The sequence below is a fragment of the Panulirus ornatus genome, chromosome 14 (assembly GCF_036320965.1).
Source record: "Panulirus ornatus isolate Po-2019 chromosome 14, ASM3632096v1, whole genome shotgun sequence".
Lineage (NCBI taxonomy): Eukaryota > Metazoa > Arthropoda > Malacostraca > Decapoda > Palinuridae > Panulirus > Panulirus ornatus.
In genome coordinates this window covers 59,007,057-59,023,043 of record NC_092237.1, presented here as the reverse complement: position 1 = coordinate 59,023,043, position 15,987 = coordinate 59,007,057, and the positions used below count along the sequence as shown (strand labels likewise).

Sequence of the window (15,987 nt, the reverse complement as noted above, 5' to 3'; positions counted from 1 at the left end):
CACGAGAAATACTTACTTGGTGCATTTCAGCTGGGTCGGTCAATCAGGTTGAGCTGTGGATGGCCACGTAAATTCTAATGCATATGTAATGCAGTTACGCCTCTTTACTCGCTCTTCCGTGGAGCTGGGCTTGAGTCAAGGTAGGACTCTCTCTATCTAGCTTGGAATTACCCTTAAAATTGCTCACGGCAACTAGTCTGTTTGTAAATGTGATAAACTTTTCCTTTTTTATTTAGATCTGAATATTGGACCACAGAAAGATGTTATGATTTTTTGTGCTGTCCACGGAGTTGTCATTTTTAGATATTTAATTCAATGATTCGGATTTATCTAAATGTTGACTTGTAAATACGACATACATATCAAGATGATTTACGATACTGATTTGTGATAATTATTTAAGTCTTTATAGTCATTATCTCTGTTGCTATGAAACATAAACACAAGGTAAACTATACACCCTATCAAGCTCAAACTAACATCGGGTTATGTAAAAATATTTTTAACGTATAATATCTGACATATATAAAGAATTACAAAAATTAGTCTCATTTATACTTTTTAGAAGTAAGAAAGACGATATTAGTTTACATAAAGATATTTGGACACGTTTATGCCCGGTACTTGCCTCAGGATAGGTTGGCTAGTCTGAACCTGGTCTTCTTGACCTTCACTGCTTTGTTTTGGTTGGGAGTTTAAACTTTTCCTTCTCGCTATTACTAACCATATTCAATACCGAAGAAAGAATAGGTTTGGTTTGCCAGAAGTGAGTGGGTTTTAAGGAAGCTAATCACCTGAAACGGTAGGAGAAGAAGAAGTGCTGTGAGTGGATGGCCAGCTGACACACCTAATTGTATTATGAAAATGTAAAAAGTTGTATAGTACTCAGAGCTAATTAAAATTCTTACAATTTACAGGTTGAAACTATCATAAAGATTCATAAAATGAAGTATGAGAGGATTAAACACTGTCTTATCCTCCTCACTCTTACTGAATATATATGTGGAGCATCAGACGGGACCTGTAGTGAGAGTGACAGGGAAAAGTGCACAGACGAGAGAAGAGAGAAAACTAATAGGTACAGTGAAGGTAAGCAGGAAACAAAAGAACAAATGATGTTTGACATTGTTTTACCTACTTATAACATGGTAAAGTGTATAGTAGGGGTGCCATGTGCTTTGGCACCCACCACTGGTGTCATGAGCCTTGGTTCCATGTGCTGCCTCAACTTGTACTTGTTAAAGTATGTTTTAGGGTTAAAGTAAAGTATGATTTTCTCTCTTTTTACTGTAAATGAAGTGATTTCTTTAATGCTTTGGTTGTTTTGGTGACTAGTGCACAAAATTTTTATACTTTTCTCATTTATGACCGGATGTATTATCTCTCTACAAAAGAAAAGTGTTTGCAAATACTGGGATTTGTGAAAATACCAAGCATCTCTAGTGTGCAAAAAGAATGATTTTGATTACGCTTGGGTCATACGACAGCTCCTACTCATTGCTATTCTGAAGTTGTAACAAATTATGTTATTAGATATGTCATTCCATGGTGAAGACTTGTTGCCTTATACAGTTTTAAGGCTTTTGGAGTTTAGGAAATATTTGTAATGTTATACATTAAGGTTTTGTTGGTCTGTTAAGTTTTTACACACATTTTAGATCAAGAAAAGATTCTTCCATTTTAGACTGTTATATTGTGTGTTGTATTTAAGGTTTTTTTTCTAGTGTAGAATACATACGTTGGAAGTAATGATACTGTGTATATTTGCATGTACTATGATTTATTTGTAGTGTAGAAAGAACGTATAACTGGTGTATTCTTTTCAGAAGCCAATAAACAGTGGATTACATACATTATCCAAGTTGAGGAAGCAGTAGCATCATACAAACCTTGCAACCCTGAAAAATGTTCATGCCACTATCCCCTAATTAAGAAAGATTTAGGAACCTTTAAGGATGGCATCAGTAAAGACTTAATTCAGTCTGCAAGGGAAAGGCAAGTGAACTACTGCATTTTGGCAATGTGGTATATAACAACCTAAGGCATGATATTTGGGTAAATGTACAAATAAAATGTGAACTTAGTTGTACATTTTAGCTTTTTGCAGTATGCAATGGTGTAATTTTGTGGTAAACCAAATTTCGTAATACTGCAATGAGAATGATACCCATTTCTTTCCATTGTTAACATATAAATACGATAATAATTCTTTTGCCAGGGGTTCGTTTTACCAGATCATCAACCATAAGCTTTATAGAGAAAAAGACTGCATGTTTCCCAGCCGATGTAGTGGTATTGAACACTTTATCTTAAAGGTACAGTGATCAGTTTGATGTAGCTTTTTACGAAAGACTGTCTTGTATATATGTGTTGTTTTGCAGTTGTTAGTAACTTGTATTAGATTCTAAGACATAATAAAGTAATGATTAAAGGTAGAATATAATAGCTTTAATAGTTTGATAGTATTGAATGGAGCTAATTGCATCATAGGTATATCAAATGAAGGGAAATTTCCATATAGCTGTCCTCAAAACAACTTTCTTACCATGTGCTTGATGTAGAAAAAGTGCAGAACCTCACTTGATAGGCAGTTAATAGTAAACTGTAGAAAACAAATTGGTAGTGCAAGAAATTGATGTGCAAATGAATATGTACATTTCCACGTTCTTGAATTTAAAGTCATTAGTTGTCAACTCAGTCTGAATTTTTATTGGATTCCAAGAGATTCATGATATTGCTTTTGATGCAGAGTATATGCTTGAAAGTGGATCCATGTTGTTCATCCATATGTTAAGTCATGCATTTGTCCAGAACTGTACTGTAGTCTTTGATTCATGCATGGCTGTCTTGCTGAATTTTAGCTAAGCTTGATCCATCCTTAAATATGTAGCTGAATTGCACATCCATACATATACAAGTTTTTTGCTTTTCAGATCATTAGTAAGTTACCTGATATGGAGATGGTTGTGAACACAAGAGACTGGCCACAAGTTCATGAACGTTATGGTGAAAAGAAGCCTATATTTTCTTTCAGTAAGGTAATACTTGGAACTCATTCAAGGAGTTTGTGTTAAAACATGTTTATGAATAACATGTGATCAACATATCTTGTTAGAGAAAATTTTGTAATATAGTTAATGCAGACAGCATACTTAGATTTAAGGAGGTCCATGATAGTGGAGAGTGATCAAGAGATGGAACACAATGAATGTAAAACTCACATCCTTTACTGTATAAATACATATCAGAAGTGGAGGGAGCAGGGGAAAGGGAGAAATTGAGGAGATGGAAGGATATAGTGAAAGAAGCCTTGAGTATTCAGCACCTGAACATGCAGGAGGGTGTTAGGTATGCATGGATAAAGTGAATTGGCACAATTTGGAAAACAGGAGGAGATGTGCTGTCAGTGCGCTGAACCAAAACATGCTGTAAATGGGCTGAACCAAATGAAGCATATAAATCAGTCAGGGAAGACCACAGAAAGGTCCATGGGGCCTGGATGTGGATGGGGGCTCTGATTTTGGTGCATCATATATGACAGTTAGAGATTGGATGTGAGCAAATGAGGCTTTTCTTTGTATGTCCTGGTACTGCCTCACTAATGTGGGAACGGTGAACAAGTTTGGAAAAAATAGACTATTTCTTTTCAGTTTTCTCTGTTTATGGCTAATATTGTACAGTAAAATCTTGAATAGAATATATATTTCATGCACTCTCCTTTTCATTCCATTTCTTAATCTGAGAGCTCTTGAATACACATTCAGAAATTGTACTTTTGTATTATCTTGATGATTATTGTGCTCTTAAACACTCTTTGTTTCATTGTGAAAATATATTTGGCCATTTCATTTACAACATTCTCAGCACTTGATTATCATTTTACTGTTTAACAAGGATATATTCTTATGTTTACAAAAAATCTCTCTTTTGCTGAAGACTGCTGAATATTTAGACATCACATATCCTGCCTGGACGTTCTGGGAAGGAGGACCTGCAATTAGTTTGTATCCCACAGGACTTGGAAGGTGGGATTTACTGCGAAACTCTCTCAAGGCAGCTGCAGCTAACTGGCCTTGGGAGAAGAAGAAACCCTTAGCATTTTTCAGGTAACAAAGCTTTCCCACTGAACATTCATTCAGATGCATCAGAATGAATATGATATGATATTGAACATTATAAGTACATTGTAGACTTATTTCTATGTGCTGTGTATGCTGTTTTTCCCTTTGAAGGTAATGTTGCACATTGAATTCTCTCCATGCTTTTTTTTTGCTGGTCATGTTCATGCCTTTGATTGCAGGAGACAATTGCTAAAGAATTTTGCCAGTTGGTTTACTTGTTTCATCAATGTTTGATACATGCTTTGAAATAGGAAGTTATGGAAAGAAGAAAAGAAATTAACTCAAAAGACGGAGAAATGAGAAATGGTAGTATATGAAAAATAGTGTGGTGTTGGAGTAAAAAGAGTATCTCTAAATGAGGCTGCAATTTAATTGAATCAAACAGAGGAATGATTAAAGGGAAAAGGAAATCAGTTTATGTATCTCAGATAGGTGAGAGTGAAATTAGTGCTTGAGTTCTTTTAGTTGGCTGATTTGTGCTCAAGATGGAAAGAGCATTTAAAAAGTTGTTAGATATGTGATAATGCTGCATTATGTACCTTTTTGTAGATATGCTTGACTGTTTACCACATGTATCCTTAATCTTGGTAAAGTTTGAGTTATTCATGCTGACATAACTTTAAGTATTGAGGCTTCGATACTTTCCTTAATGGAACAGCCCATGAACTGCTAGTTAGAATTCTAAATGGTACAGTTTCATTTTATAGTAACGTATGGTGCAGATGACTGCATAAAAGGTACCAGGCAGAGATATCTTACATTACCTTTTCATATTTCAGACCTTCTTCTAAACCATTGCATTAGTTGTTGTTCATAATATTCCTAAGTTTTCAGTTTGCCTTTGACATTACAATTTCAATAATGTCTCATGCCAATACTCACAACATCTACTAAGGTTTGATGTTTTTCGGGCTATCCACAGGATCTTTACTTTTGTGTTTACCTTTTCATGGAATGTTGGTTGTTTAGTCTGACGTACAAGCTATTAGGAGGGATATGAGAGGGATACAAGTCCAGCACAAGAGTGGAAAGAGCCAAGATGTACTCATTATACCTTTCATTAACCTTGTATTTTTCAGAGGTTCTCGTACAAGTTCAGAAAGAGATCCACTTGTGTATCTCTCAAGAGAAAACCCAGACATGGCTGATGCTCAGTACACCAAGAACCAGGCTTGGAAGTCTGATGCTGTTAGTATCATATTATTTCTATTATTCATTTATGTTAGGAAATATGTTCAGAATTGCAAGATAGGTAACTAGGTATTATTTAACTCTGAATAAGAGCATTTTTGTGTAGAAAACTAGCAGTTTTTGATGCAAGTATGTTTTATTGCCTGTTATGATTATTTTGAAGTATGGTTCTTGTTGAATATGAATTAACTTTCAGAAAATTTAGAGACTATATTTTCACAATTTAGATACTGGTCTTATTTGAGCAATGATTTGCAGGATACTTTGTATGCACCCCCTGCCAGCGAAGTACCACTTGAAGAACATTGTCAGTACAAGTACCTCTTTAATTTCCGGGGTGTAGCAGCCAGCTTTAGATTCAAACACTTATTCCTCTGTGGCTCTCTTGTTTTCCATGTGGGCAATGAATGGATTGAGTTCTTTTATCCCAGAATGAAGCCTTGGGTACATTACATTCCTGTTAAAGCAGGTGCATCCAAGGTGGAAATCAGGTAGGATTATTATCATAAATTTCAAAATTATACCTTAACTTATTCCATAGAGGTCAGATAGTGATAGCTGTTCACATTCCTCATACATAAGTGTGCATATGTTTCTGATGTTAGTGCACTAATTGGAAAAGGCAGTTAGGTTCAAAGGACAAAATTTACATACATATTAGAAACAAGTTAATGATTGTTAGGAATGTTAGATAATGTTAATTTGTATAGGAATTTGTAAAATTACTTTTTTCCTCAAAGTTCCACTTTTCTTTGATGTTACATCACTGGGGAAGGAAACTGAACAGATTTGAATTAAACTTTTTTCTTTAACCCCTGATTGATACTGTAAGATGAGGATGGATCATGCATCTTTATATAAATATATATCCACATTGATGAATGTGGCAAGCATCGTAAGTTTTTATAAGGCCTTGTATAGAAGAGGATAGTGAAGAAGAAAAATAATATATATTATCATTGTATAAAGATGTGGGTGACATAGTTGAATGTTCGAATCTCAGAGGTATAAGTTTGTTGAGTATACCTGCAAAGTTGGTACCTCTTTGCTTCAATTCACTCTATTCAGTTACTTCACACCCCTCTGCATGTTAAGGCCCAAAACACTCAAAATTTCTTTCACTCCATCCTTCCACCTCTTTGTTGTCTGCATTTTCCTTGTTCCCTCCACTTCCAACATGTATACCCTTTTATGTATATCTCCTCATTCATCCTTTCCATATGTCCAAACCATTTCAGCACATCCTCTTCATCTCTCTTACTATCACACCTCTTTCTTATGCAGCCATTTTTTATTCAGTCAGCCTTCCTCTCATCACATATTGTCCATAGACATTTCATCTGCAACAGATATACTATCAGCTATACTATCAGACATACTCATTTGTGCACTTGCAGACTGTAACCTTTCTCCATGCATTCATTGCACCTGTGACCTTAACCTCTTCACCCACCCTATAGTTCTCTTTAACTTCCGTGGTCCATTCACTGCCATGTCCTTCTTAGGGATCTAAAACAATCCTTTTCCTAAAGGTTCTCTCTTGAATTGTATTTATCACTGAATGATACAAGAAACTATAACTTGTTAATGCTTACCCTGAGTATATTTATAATTCAATGACTTGATTTTATGTTTCAGAGCACTCATTGAATTTTCCCGTGCAAATGATGAAATGGTATCTCAGATAGCGAAGAGAGGGCATCAGTTTGTCCGAGACCATTTAAGAATGAAAGATGTCCTTTGCTACTGGCAAAAGCTGCTTCTCTCCTATGCTGACCTGTTGACATACAAACCACAGAAAGAGGATGGGTTAATTGAAATTGTACCAAAGAGTTAACTTAACATATATCAGGAATTATTGGGGTTTTAGAAAAGTCTTCAGGTGATTTCATTGAGCACTTCATGTGTGTTATTTGGGGGAGATTCTTTATTCTCTATGCTCCTATGAATACAGGAGAAAGTGCACTGTGCATGGAATACAGATATTGTGAGAGTGTATGCAAATGAAGGATTTACGAAGAGCTTGCAAGAATGTGTTTATATATGAATAGCTATAGGAATCACACTGGGTGTGGATTTTATAGTGTATTACCTTGTCAGTCTACCAAGTGAATTGTTTGCTATGTTAAAAAAGTAGAGAACAAGAACAGCCAAAGCAGTGGAAACCACTAGGTTGTATTAAACTAAACCTGAGAGTCTGTTGCAAGCAACTATTGGATTTACATCGCAAATGTAACAAAAAGAAGTAAGCTATTATGTGAATGAGAGGCCATAAGGAAAACCTTTGCTTCTCATATTATGTGTTAGTTTGGTATGGCGATTCATTTTCATTTTGTTAATACACAATAATTTAGGTGTGTTGGCACATAATTTGTCTTTACTGTGAAGTGAATCTGGTGGTACTGTTTGTGTTCAGTTGTTGTCTTTACTATTATAATTCTTTGTAACTTTTTAGATAACACAGTTCATTCTTAGTTAATTATTGAGATTTATGATGCATTTTAGCACTGCAAAATGATGATACTTTTGTGTTTATATTGATATATTATCATGCTTTTGATATAAAGTAAGTATCCTGCAGTATTGTGTTGTGTAACTTACTAATGTGGGTGAGCTGGCTTCAACTATGCAAACCCAGAAATTGTTAAACATTCATCTCCAATAGGAGCAATAATGTCTACAACAGGAGAATCTTTGCTGATCAACAACCTTGAAGGTATGATTTCATAATTCCCAGTTCTCAGTGGTCATAACTTGTGGCATACAGTATTGTACTGTCATCTTTGTAGTAAACACAGGGTTAGAATAATAAAACGACACACACCGCAAAAAAATAGATGTACACTGACTCATGAAAGAAAAGATCATAAGTATAAAGGTATATTACAATCATCATGTAGTCCCTTTTGATAACAGGAGCATAACATGTAAGTTAAAGCACATCACCCTGCACAAACCAATGACACTAGAGGCAGTAAAATGTTGTAAATAGTAAAGAGAGGTCAGCAGCAGTTCGCTTTATCTAAGACAATAAAAGTTCATTGTCTTACTCAGCGCTTTTAAACTACAGAATCATATTAGTTCCATTGTTATTTATAACCCTAGGATCCCTTTGATTGTCTTTTGATCGGAAATGGAATTGTTGGAATCTTTTGGGATGAGATGTTCCTGAGTGAAGCTGTAATTCCTTTTTCTCGGCTGAAGATGATGCAGCTTCACTAAAGGTGACTTTTCACTTTGGTGTAACCACAAACAAGTAGAGTTCAGGGATGTAAGTAGAATCATCGGGTACAGAATACATTAATTCTTAGTGAGTCATCAGTTGAATATTAGAGTATTATAAAGGAGCCGTCCAAATCAGCATACTCTGGATAATCTCTACAAGAGATTATTGGGATTCAAGTGTGAGAAGATTGGCATTAGAATATCAATTCATTTTCCGTGGTTTGGCACTTGATAAGCATGATTGTAGAATAAAAGAAATTGGAGATATGATTTTAAAAGGAAGCATGGTAAAAGAATGATTAGTATATGAAGGTCATTTAAAGAGTTTTAAGGTACTGGAAATTTATATCATATAAAAAGGTAAATGAATTTACTCTTACTAATGTGAGAAACAATGTCAAATACATTGAAAGTAATATTAGATAAGTAATGTTATGGGTGTAGGATAGAAATAAGAAAACCATATGTTTAGAAAATACATTTATGTTTAAGTTAAGACAATCTTAAGATTGATCTCATTCCAGATGACTTACACTGTTTTTGATAAGGTAGAAATATTGTCATCTGTTTTATAGTGATTATGTAGGCAATATAATGTACTGTTTCTTTTCCTGATTCTTTTGTAGTAATGTGCAGGCAAGATAATGTCCTGTTTCTCTTCCTGATTCTTTTATAGTGACTTTCATTGAAATATTGGTATAGGTAAAACATTTACAGTATATATTTTTACTAGTATAGAACCCTAGGGTCCCTCGATAAGGCTGAAGCATCTTTGAGGCTGCACTCCATGTAGGAGCAAGGAAAAGATGGCCTCAACTGGAGTAAGAATATCCTTGACAGGGCTGGACTCTTTTCCATCCATTAACAGTGACTCAGCCCAACAAAAGGATACTTGTGTTTGACATCACTTCTAGGCAGAGTCCAGTAACACCAGAGTTATATAACAGAGTACCCTTTCAATAGGTCTCTTGCAGTGTCAAGGTTGTACTTCACCTAGGAGCTTGGAAATGAGTTCTTTTAGAATGAGAAGGTCCTTGATGAAACTGTACTCTTTTCCATCTGTTTATGATGTTACAGCCTCACTTAAGGATAATTCTCTCATATGATGTAACCACTTGAAGGTGGCATCCATAACACCAATATTATTGTTATTTCTGTGCATCAGAACTTTGTATGGGGCTCCTTCAACTCTGAAGTTGCATTTAATGAAAGAGCTGGGTAATAACAGAATCCTAGAAGTAAGAAGGTCATCAGCCTTGCTGAAGGTGATTTCTCACTATGGTAATATAAGTAATTTCTTGCCCATCTTACCTTAGTGAGTTATATGTACATACAGTATATACATTCATATGTACATGCTCATCTTTCCTGCCTTACGTAGGAAGCATCAGGAACTGAACCTTTGAGGGAAGATCTCCTCTTATGTTCAGTTTTAGAAAATGAAATACAGAAGAGGTTTTGTAGGCCTCTTGCCCCTGCTCCTCTTCTTTGACACACAGGAGATTTGTGGGTATTATGATTTTATTTCTTTATCCCCCATCTCCAGGGATAAAGTGTTTTATGATTAATGTAAAGTCCATCATTTTATGGAATGAATTTTTATTTACAGGTACAGTCAAATAGAATCTCTTATGAAGATTTGACAGGAATATTGTGTTTAAAGAGTTGTGTACAGCTTAATGGACCTAGTTGTGTTGTAATAAATTATTAATTTTCTTACCAAGTGTTTTTGAAGCCTTGAAAATATCTATCATGTCACTCTTCTGCATGTTCAGGCCCTGAGGATTAAAGGTCTCTCACTCCATCCTTCCATCTCCAATTTAGTCTATCCATTCTCCTTGTCCTCTCCACTACGGACACATCTATTCTCTTCGCAAACCTCTCAAAGATTTTCTCCATAGATTTAAACCATTTTAGTACGCACTTTTCAGCAGTCTCACTCATAATCTTATTACCACACCTTTGTCTTACTGTGTCAACCCTCCCCTTACTACACATTGTCTTCAAACATTCAATTTCCAGCAAGTTCTGTCTTTACATTTTTATCTATAGGTTATCCCTCACATCCCTGCATCATCGCTGGGACTACTATGTGTTTAAACATATCCAATTTTGCCCTTCCAGATTGCAACTTCTCTTTCCACATATTCCAAAATGCTCCCAGAACCTTTGTCCTTTCACCCATCCTATGATTCGTCTCTTCCATTGTTCCATTTTCTGCCATATTCATCCTCAGATGTTTAAAGCTTCACTTCCTCCAAGTCTTCTCCATTCAAACTTACACCCCATCTAACCTGTCTCTGCACAGCTAAATCTTGCTTTTTTCACATTTACTTCAGGCATTCTCCTTTCACACACAATCAGACTCAAACATCAGCTTCTGCTGTGTCTCACTTGAGTCTGCCATCAGCGCCATGTCATCAGTAAACAACAACTGACTTGCCTTTCAGGACCCCTTACCCTCTACAAATTGTCCTTCTCTCCCAGGTCTTTGCATTTACCTCACTACCCCATCCATAAAGAAACTAAACATCCACTGTGACATCACACACCCCTTGCTGCAGATCCACCTTCACTTGAAACTATTCACCTTCCTCTCTCCCACCTCATACATATGACAGTCTCTAGTTAGAAGAAACTCCTCATAGTTTATAGCTTTCCTCATGCTACTTACAAACCAAACCATCTTTGTCAACCCTGTCATTTGTTTTCTCTAGATCTATAAATGCTTGGACAAATCGTCTGCTTCGAAGCATTTTTCAGATTCATCCAAACAACCATTTGATTCACACATGGTCTACCACCTCTGAAACCACATTGCTTTTCCCCAGTTTGACGCCCTATGCATGCCATCACCATAGGACTTACGAGATATACTCAACATACTTATACCTCCCCTGTGACTTTCCAACCACTGTAGTGCTGTCACACAGCAGCAGCTATCACGAACCCTCCCGATACCCAGGTGTGAGCGTGTTCCTTGTTTATTTCTTACATTATATGATATAGTTATGTTATCTGGTAAGAATTGCTCTGCCTGTACCAAAGTCTTTCGAAAACATTGCTTGTGGGTAGAGGAAATATCTCTGTCGGTAATAAGTTTATGTCTGCTAAACAACCTGTACATAAGTACAATCACAGGCTTTCAAACGTTGTAGAAACCTGCTGCTTTCAGTTGCCTTTTGGACACCAAAAATTCCCTTGAAGTGTGAATTTTGCACAGTCTGCCCAAACAGCTTTCATTGCTAAGATTTTGAATTCGTTAGATTTGCTATGATTACAAAAGAATTTCATTTGTAAGTAGTATGATCGTAGAGATATTATGAAACAAAATATGAGATGGGGAAACGAAAAGAGAGGATAAACATGTCCAGCTACGAAAACAGAGAAACTGTCGATGTTAGACATGAAAAGAATTGCTTCTCTGTGTCATATGAACGAGCCATAAACAAGACACAACAGATGCAGGGAATAAAGACTAACGGACCAACACGATCACAATCCTAAGCATGTGAATAAACCTATATACACAAGGAACCTGAAAACAATGTTTTTGTCTTACAGTTCATTTGGAATTTGGTCCGAAGTGTTCTCGACCCTGAAGTAATAATGCCACGCCCGAGCACAACCCGATTATCAATAACGTTTGATATATAAACCACGATTGCTTTTGTTTGCGTGTGCGTGTGTGTATTGTACTCTCCAGCAACCTGTAAGAGATTATTAGGTATGCAACATTTCTTATCAATATAATTACTCTCATTACAATCGTGACGGACTTGCCTGTGGTCTCTCGTTGTGTCTGGGTGAGTGGGTCGTTATGGATGATAATCATACCTTCTTGCCATCATGAGCTCACCTCCTTCTACTTTGCAGCAATGACGGGGTGATTCAGATGTTGATCTGAGACCGTTTTTGTCAAAGCATTCAAGCAACAGGCATGGCGGCGTACGCGTCGATTTCTTCAAGACGATTTAGGAAGCTATCCAATACTGTTCTGGGAAACGTATACACACGCAGACTTGGAATGTTTGAAGGTGGGTAAGAAATATCTCCCACCGCATCGAGAGAGAGAGAGAGAGAGAGAGAGAGAGAGAGAGAGAGAGAGAGAGAGAGAGAGAGAGAGAGAGAGAGAGAGAGAGAGAGAGAGAGAGGTGATCGTTAAGGAGTTGCGGTGTTGAACTTCATAATTGAATATACAGGTTTCAAATTCATTCTCGTCAAAGTTTCACAGGATCGCGGATCATCATACATGTATGCAGCGTGATCATCAGTCGCGATAGTTATTGCATAAAAGAATGTATACGACATACGAATCTTTCACTGTCACACGAAACTATCGATGTCAAACAATGTATGCGAAGGGTCGGTGCCCAAGGAATCCTCAGCGAGGTACGTACATGTTTTCACAAGCCTGTGCTACATAGACCTTGTCTCGCAACCATGGTCAGGACCTGGGCGGTCATAGCACACAGCGTCTGACCAGTTGCTGGGTCGTGCAGGCTGGTAATGAAGGATTACACTCACGTTGTACAAACATCACCACTGTCCGTCATATATAACCTCTGCTGCAGAGACCTAGGCTCTTATTCAGCTTCGTCTGTGAGTCACTGTGACTCAGACACTTCTCATAATCACTACTCTCTTATTTTCTTAATTAATCTTCCTACATTGCTTGTTTTTCCTCCTCTTCCTTAATCGCAGGTTCTTCATTGCCTTCTTCTTCTTCTCCTCCTACCTCCTCCTCCTTCTCCTCCTCCAGGTGAACGTCAGTCACTCCTGACGACCACCAAACAGCCAATGTTATGGTTGGTGGCGTGTGTTTGTCGCTCCCTCACACAACCAGGCTGGCCAAGACCAGTTCACCTGTTGCCACTCACAACACTCCTGCTGGCCACGTATTAGTTTCAGGTCGCATGTACTTTAGCTCCTTTTCTCTTATCTCATTCATTAATGTCGAGCTGCCATGGTGATTTATATATGTTAACATATCTCCATGATTCGAAGTCACTGAAAAACAGGTCAAGATGTACGGAACTCGGGGTCTACAATACTCGTTCCTAGAGGATTACATTATTCATATCCTCAATGGGCTACACTACTCTCCCCATTAACGTTACAATATCCATATCCCAGGATTAATAATGTCCGTCCCACAGGTGTTACGATACCCGTCCCTGGACGCTACAATATCCGTCCCTCAAAGGATTTACAGTACCCGTCCTTTCGGTTTTTCAATACCCTTCCCTCGGCTGCTACATTATCAATACCCTTCCCTCGGCTGCTACATTATCAATACCCTTCCCTCGGCTGCTACATTATCAATACCCTTCCCTCGGCTGCTACATTATCAATACCCTTCCCTCGGCTGCTACATTATCAATACCCTTCCCTCGGCTGCTACATTATCCACCCGACAGGGATAATATTGCCCATCTCCCGGGACTGCAATATGTGTTCCCTGGGAGGCCACACCATTCCTCCCTCCGGGGCTACAATACCTCTTTTCCAGACTCTACCATAGATGTCCCATCTGGTCCTCCTTCCATACTCGTGATCCAGGAAGTTAAAAGCTTTCCCCAGATCCTCATAATCCTCCTCTGTAGAGCGTGGCGTCACTGTAGATGACAAATTTAAGCATTGGTAAAATAAATGAATAAATTAGACAATACATGGAAGCTGAGACGACTTGCCCATGCATGCAGGACCAAGCTCAAGTCGTATCCAGACTTGCATATCAATGATTTATGGTTCAGTCGAGAGTAATTCGAGGGAAAAAAAGAGGAATTGTCTGTTGTCGGGTCTGCCACAAAACCATTAGATATATAAGGCTAATGTATTTCACATGAACAATGGGTTCCTCCTATCTATAATCATGATGGCGAAAAGAACATAAGAAATTGTGAATGCCTTGCCTGGAAATACATCTGTAAGAAAGTATGCATTGCTGGCTTTTAAGTAAGACTGCAAACCATGAATCAGTAAATTCCTGATCATTTCAGATGTGTTTTTTTCACGTCCATTTGTGTATCTGGTCCATCCTTTGCCTGTGAACGTATCTCAAAATGGAAATCGACAAATTTTGATAGGTTCTAGCGGAATATATCCAGCGCAACGCTTGTAAAAAGAAAGGAGACTGTAAGGTCATAGGTCAGTGTCACGGGCTCAAACACTGTTGCAGGTTCTGAGCTCGGGGGTCACCACTGGGAAATGGATTTAATTGTTATTGAAAATGTTGATCTTAAGCATGACCTGTGGACGCCCTCGGGTCACGGCCAGGGGCTAAGTGGCTCGTGTACTGGAAAGGCAGCTTGAGGGTCAAGGGTCAGGCCGGCTCATGTACTTTCAAGGCGAGGCCAGCTTACGGTCTCTCTCTCTCTCTCTCTCTCTCTCTCTCTCTCTCTCTCTCTCTCTCTCTCTCTCTCTCTCTCCCTCTTAGATGCATCCTGAACGTGCCAGTAGCATGGACCACTTCGAGAGAGAGAGAACTCATACTGACCACCTTTTCTACCTTCCCATAACACCTCATCCTTCACCCAACCCTGAGGGAGGCGCAACCTCGGCAGTTTTCACCTCACCTTAACATTCTGTTGTTCTGAAGTCACGTTCCATCTGCATATCCCGAGGCTGGACGTACCACAGTGCTTTTCCAGCAAAGCAATTCAGACTTGCCGTGCGCGCTGTCTCTCTCTCTCTCTCTCTCTCTCTCTCTCTCTCTCTCTCTCTCTCTCTCTCTCTCTCTCTCTCTCTCTCTCTCGTGTAATACTCCTGCCAATAATCCCTTTAAGACCTTACTTCACTCAGTTCAGTACTGAATGATACCACTCAAGACGAGAATCCCTCTTTGTTGTACTAGAATCTTAATTCTTTATTTCTCTTTCTTTTTTAATTTCATACCAACAGGAGCTGAACGATCCAAAAAGCTCGAGGTAAAATATACTATGCTACACTTGGATTGAAGCGAGCATCGCTGGACCGTGGTTAAAGAGTTCAGTAAATGTGAAAACTCTTGCTTCCCAAACAGACTCTCCAGACTCTCTCTCTATCCTCTTCCAGATCCTCCTGTAAATACACCTAATTCCATCACGTTCACCAGGGGCCTGGGTTGAGACAATGGCTACCTGTAGGATTTTCCTCCAGGACGAACTGGCTTTACTCATGCCAGGGCTAAAGTAAATGAATGAACAATTGATCTTAGTTCCAGGAAGATCGTCCCTGGAAAAGAAAGGGAAATCCATGTAAGAAAAAAAAAATTGTTGTTGCTATTCATGTAATAAAAAAAATTGTTGCATCTACTTTCTCCTAAATACAGTAGCTATACATCCATAAGTGTTATCATCTTTGCAACTAAAACTGTAAAATGGTTGATACATCACAGTACATCGAGATGATAGCAAGGACTGACGGTCCCTCTGACGAACCCCCTGGGTGATAAATAGCCAAGAGCCAG

General features: G+C 38.0%; 1 protein-coding gene across 5 annotated transcripts; it reads left to right on the top strand.

The window, feature by feature from the left end:
• The first annotated feature begins 463 nt into the window (after positions 1-463).
• Positions 464-10,256, top strand: LOC139753469 (O-glucosyltransferase rumi homolog). 5 transcript variants are annotated; one of them, XM_071670025.1, is made up of 9 exons: positions 464-485; positions 918-1,089; positions 1,827-1,995; positions 2,219-2,315; positions 2,934-3,038; positions 3,937-4,106; positions 5,201-5,309; positions 5,571-5,803; positions 6,951-10,256. In XM_071670025.1, the coding sequence occupies exons 2-9, from the start codon at positions 945-947 to the stop codon at positions 7,147-7,149; spliced, it is 1,227 nt and encodes a 408-aa protein (XP_071526126.1). In that variant the 5' UTR covers positions 464-485; positions 918-944; the 3' UTR covers positions 7,150-10,256. The 5 variants fall into 5 exon arrangements, with proteins under 5 accessions (XP_071526126.1, XP_071526125.1, XP_071526122.1 ...); XM_071670024.1 differs by lacking the exon at positions 464-485 and adding an exon at positions 629-686; XM_071670021.1 differs by lacking the exon at positions 464-485 and adding an exon at positions 669-766.
• The last annotated feature ends 5,731 nt before the right edge of the window (positions 10,257-15,987 follow it).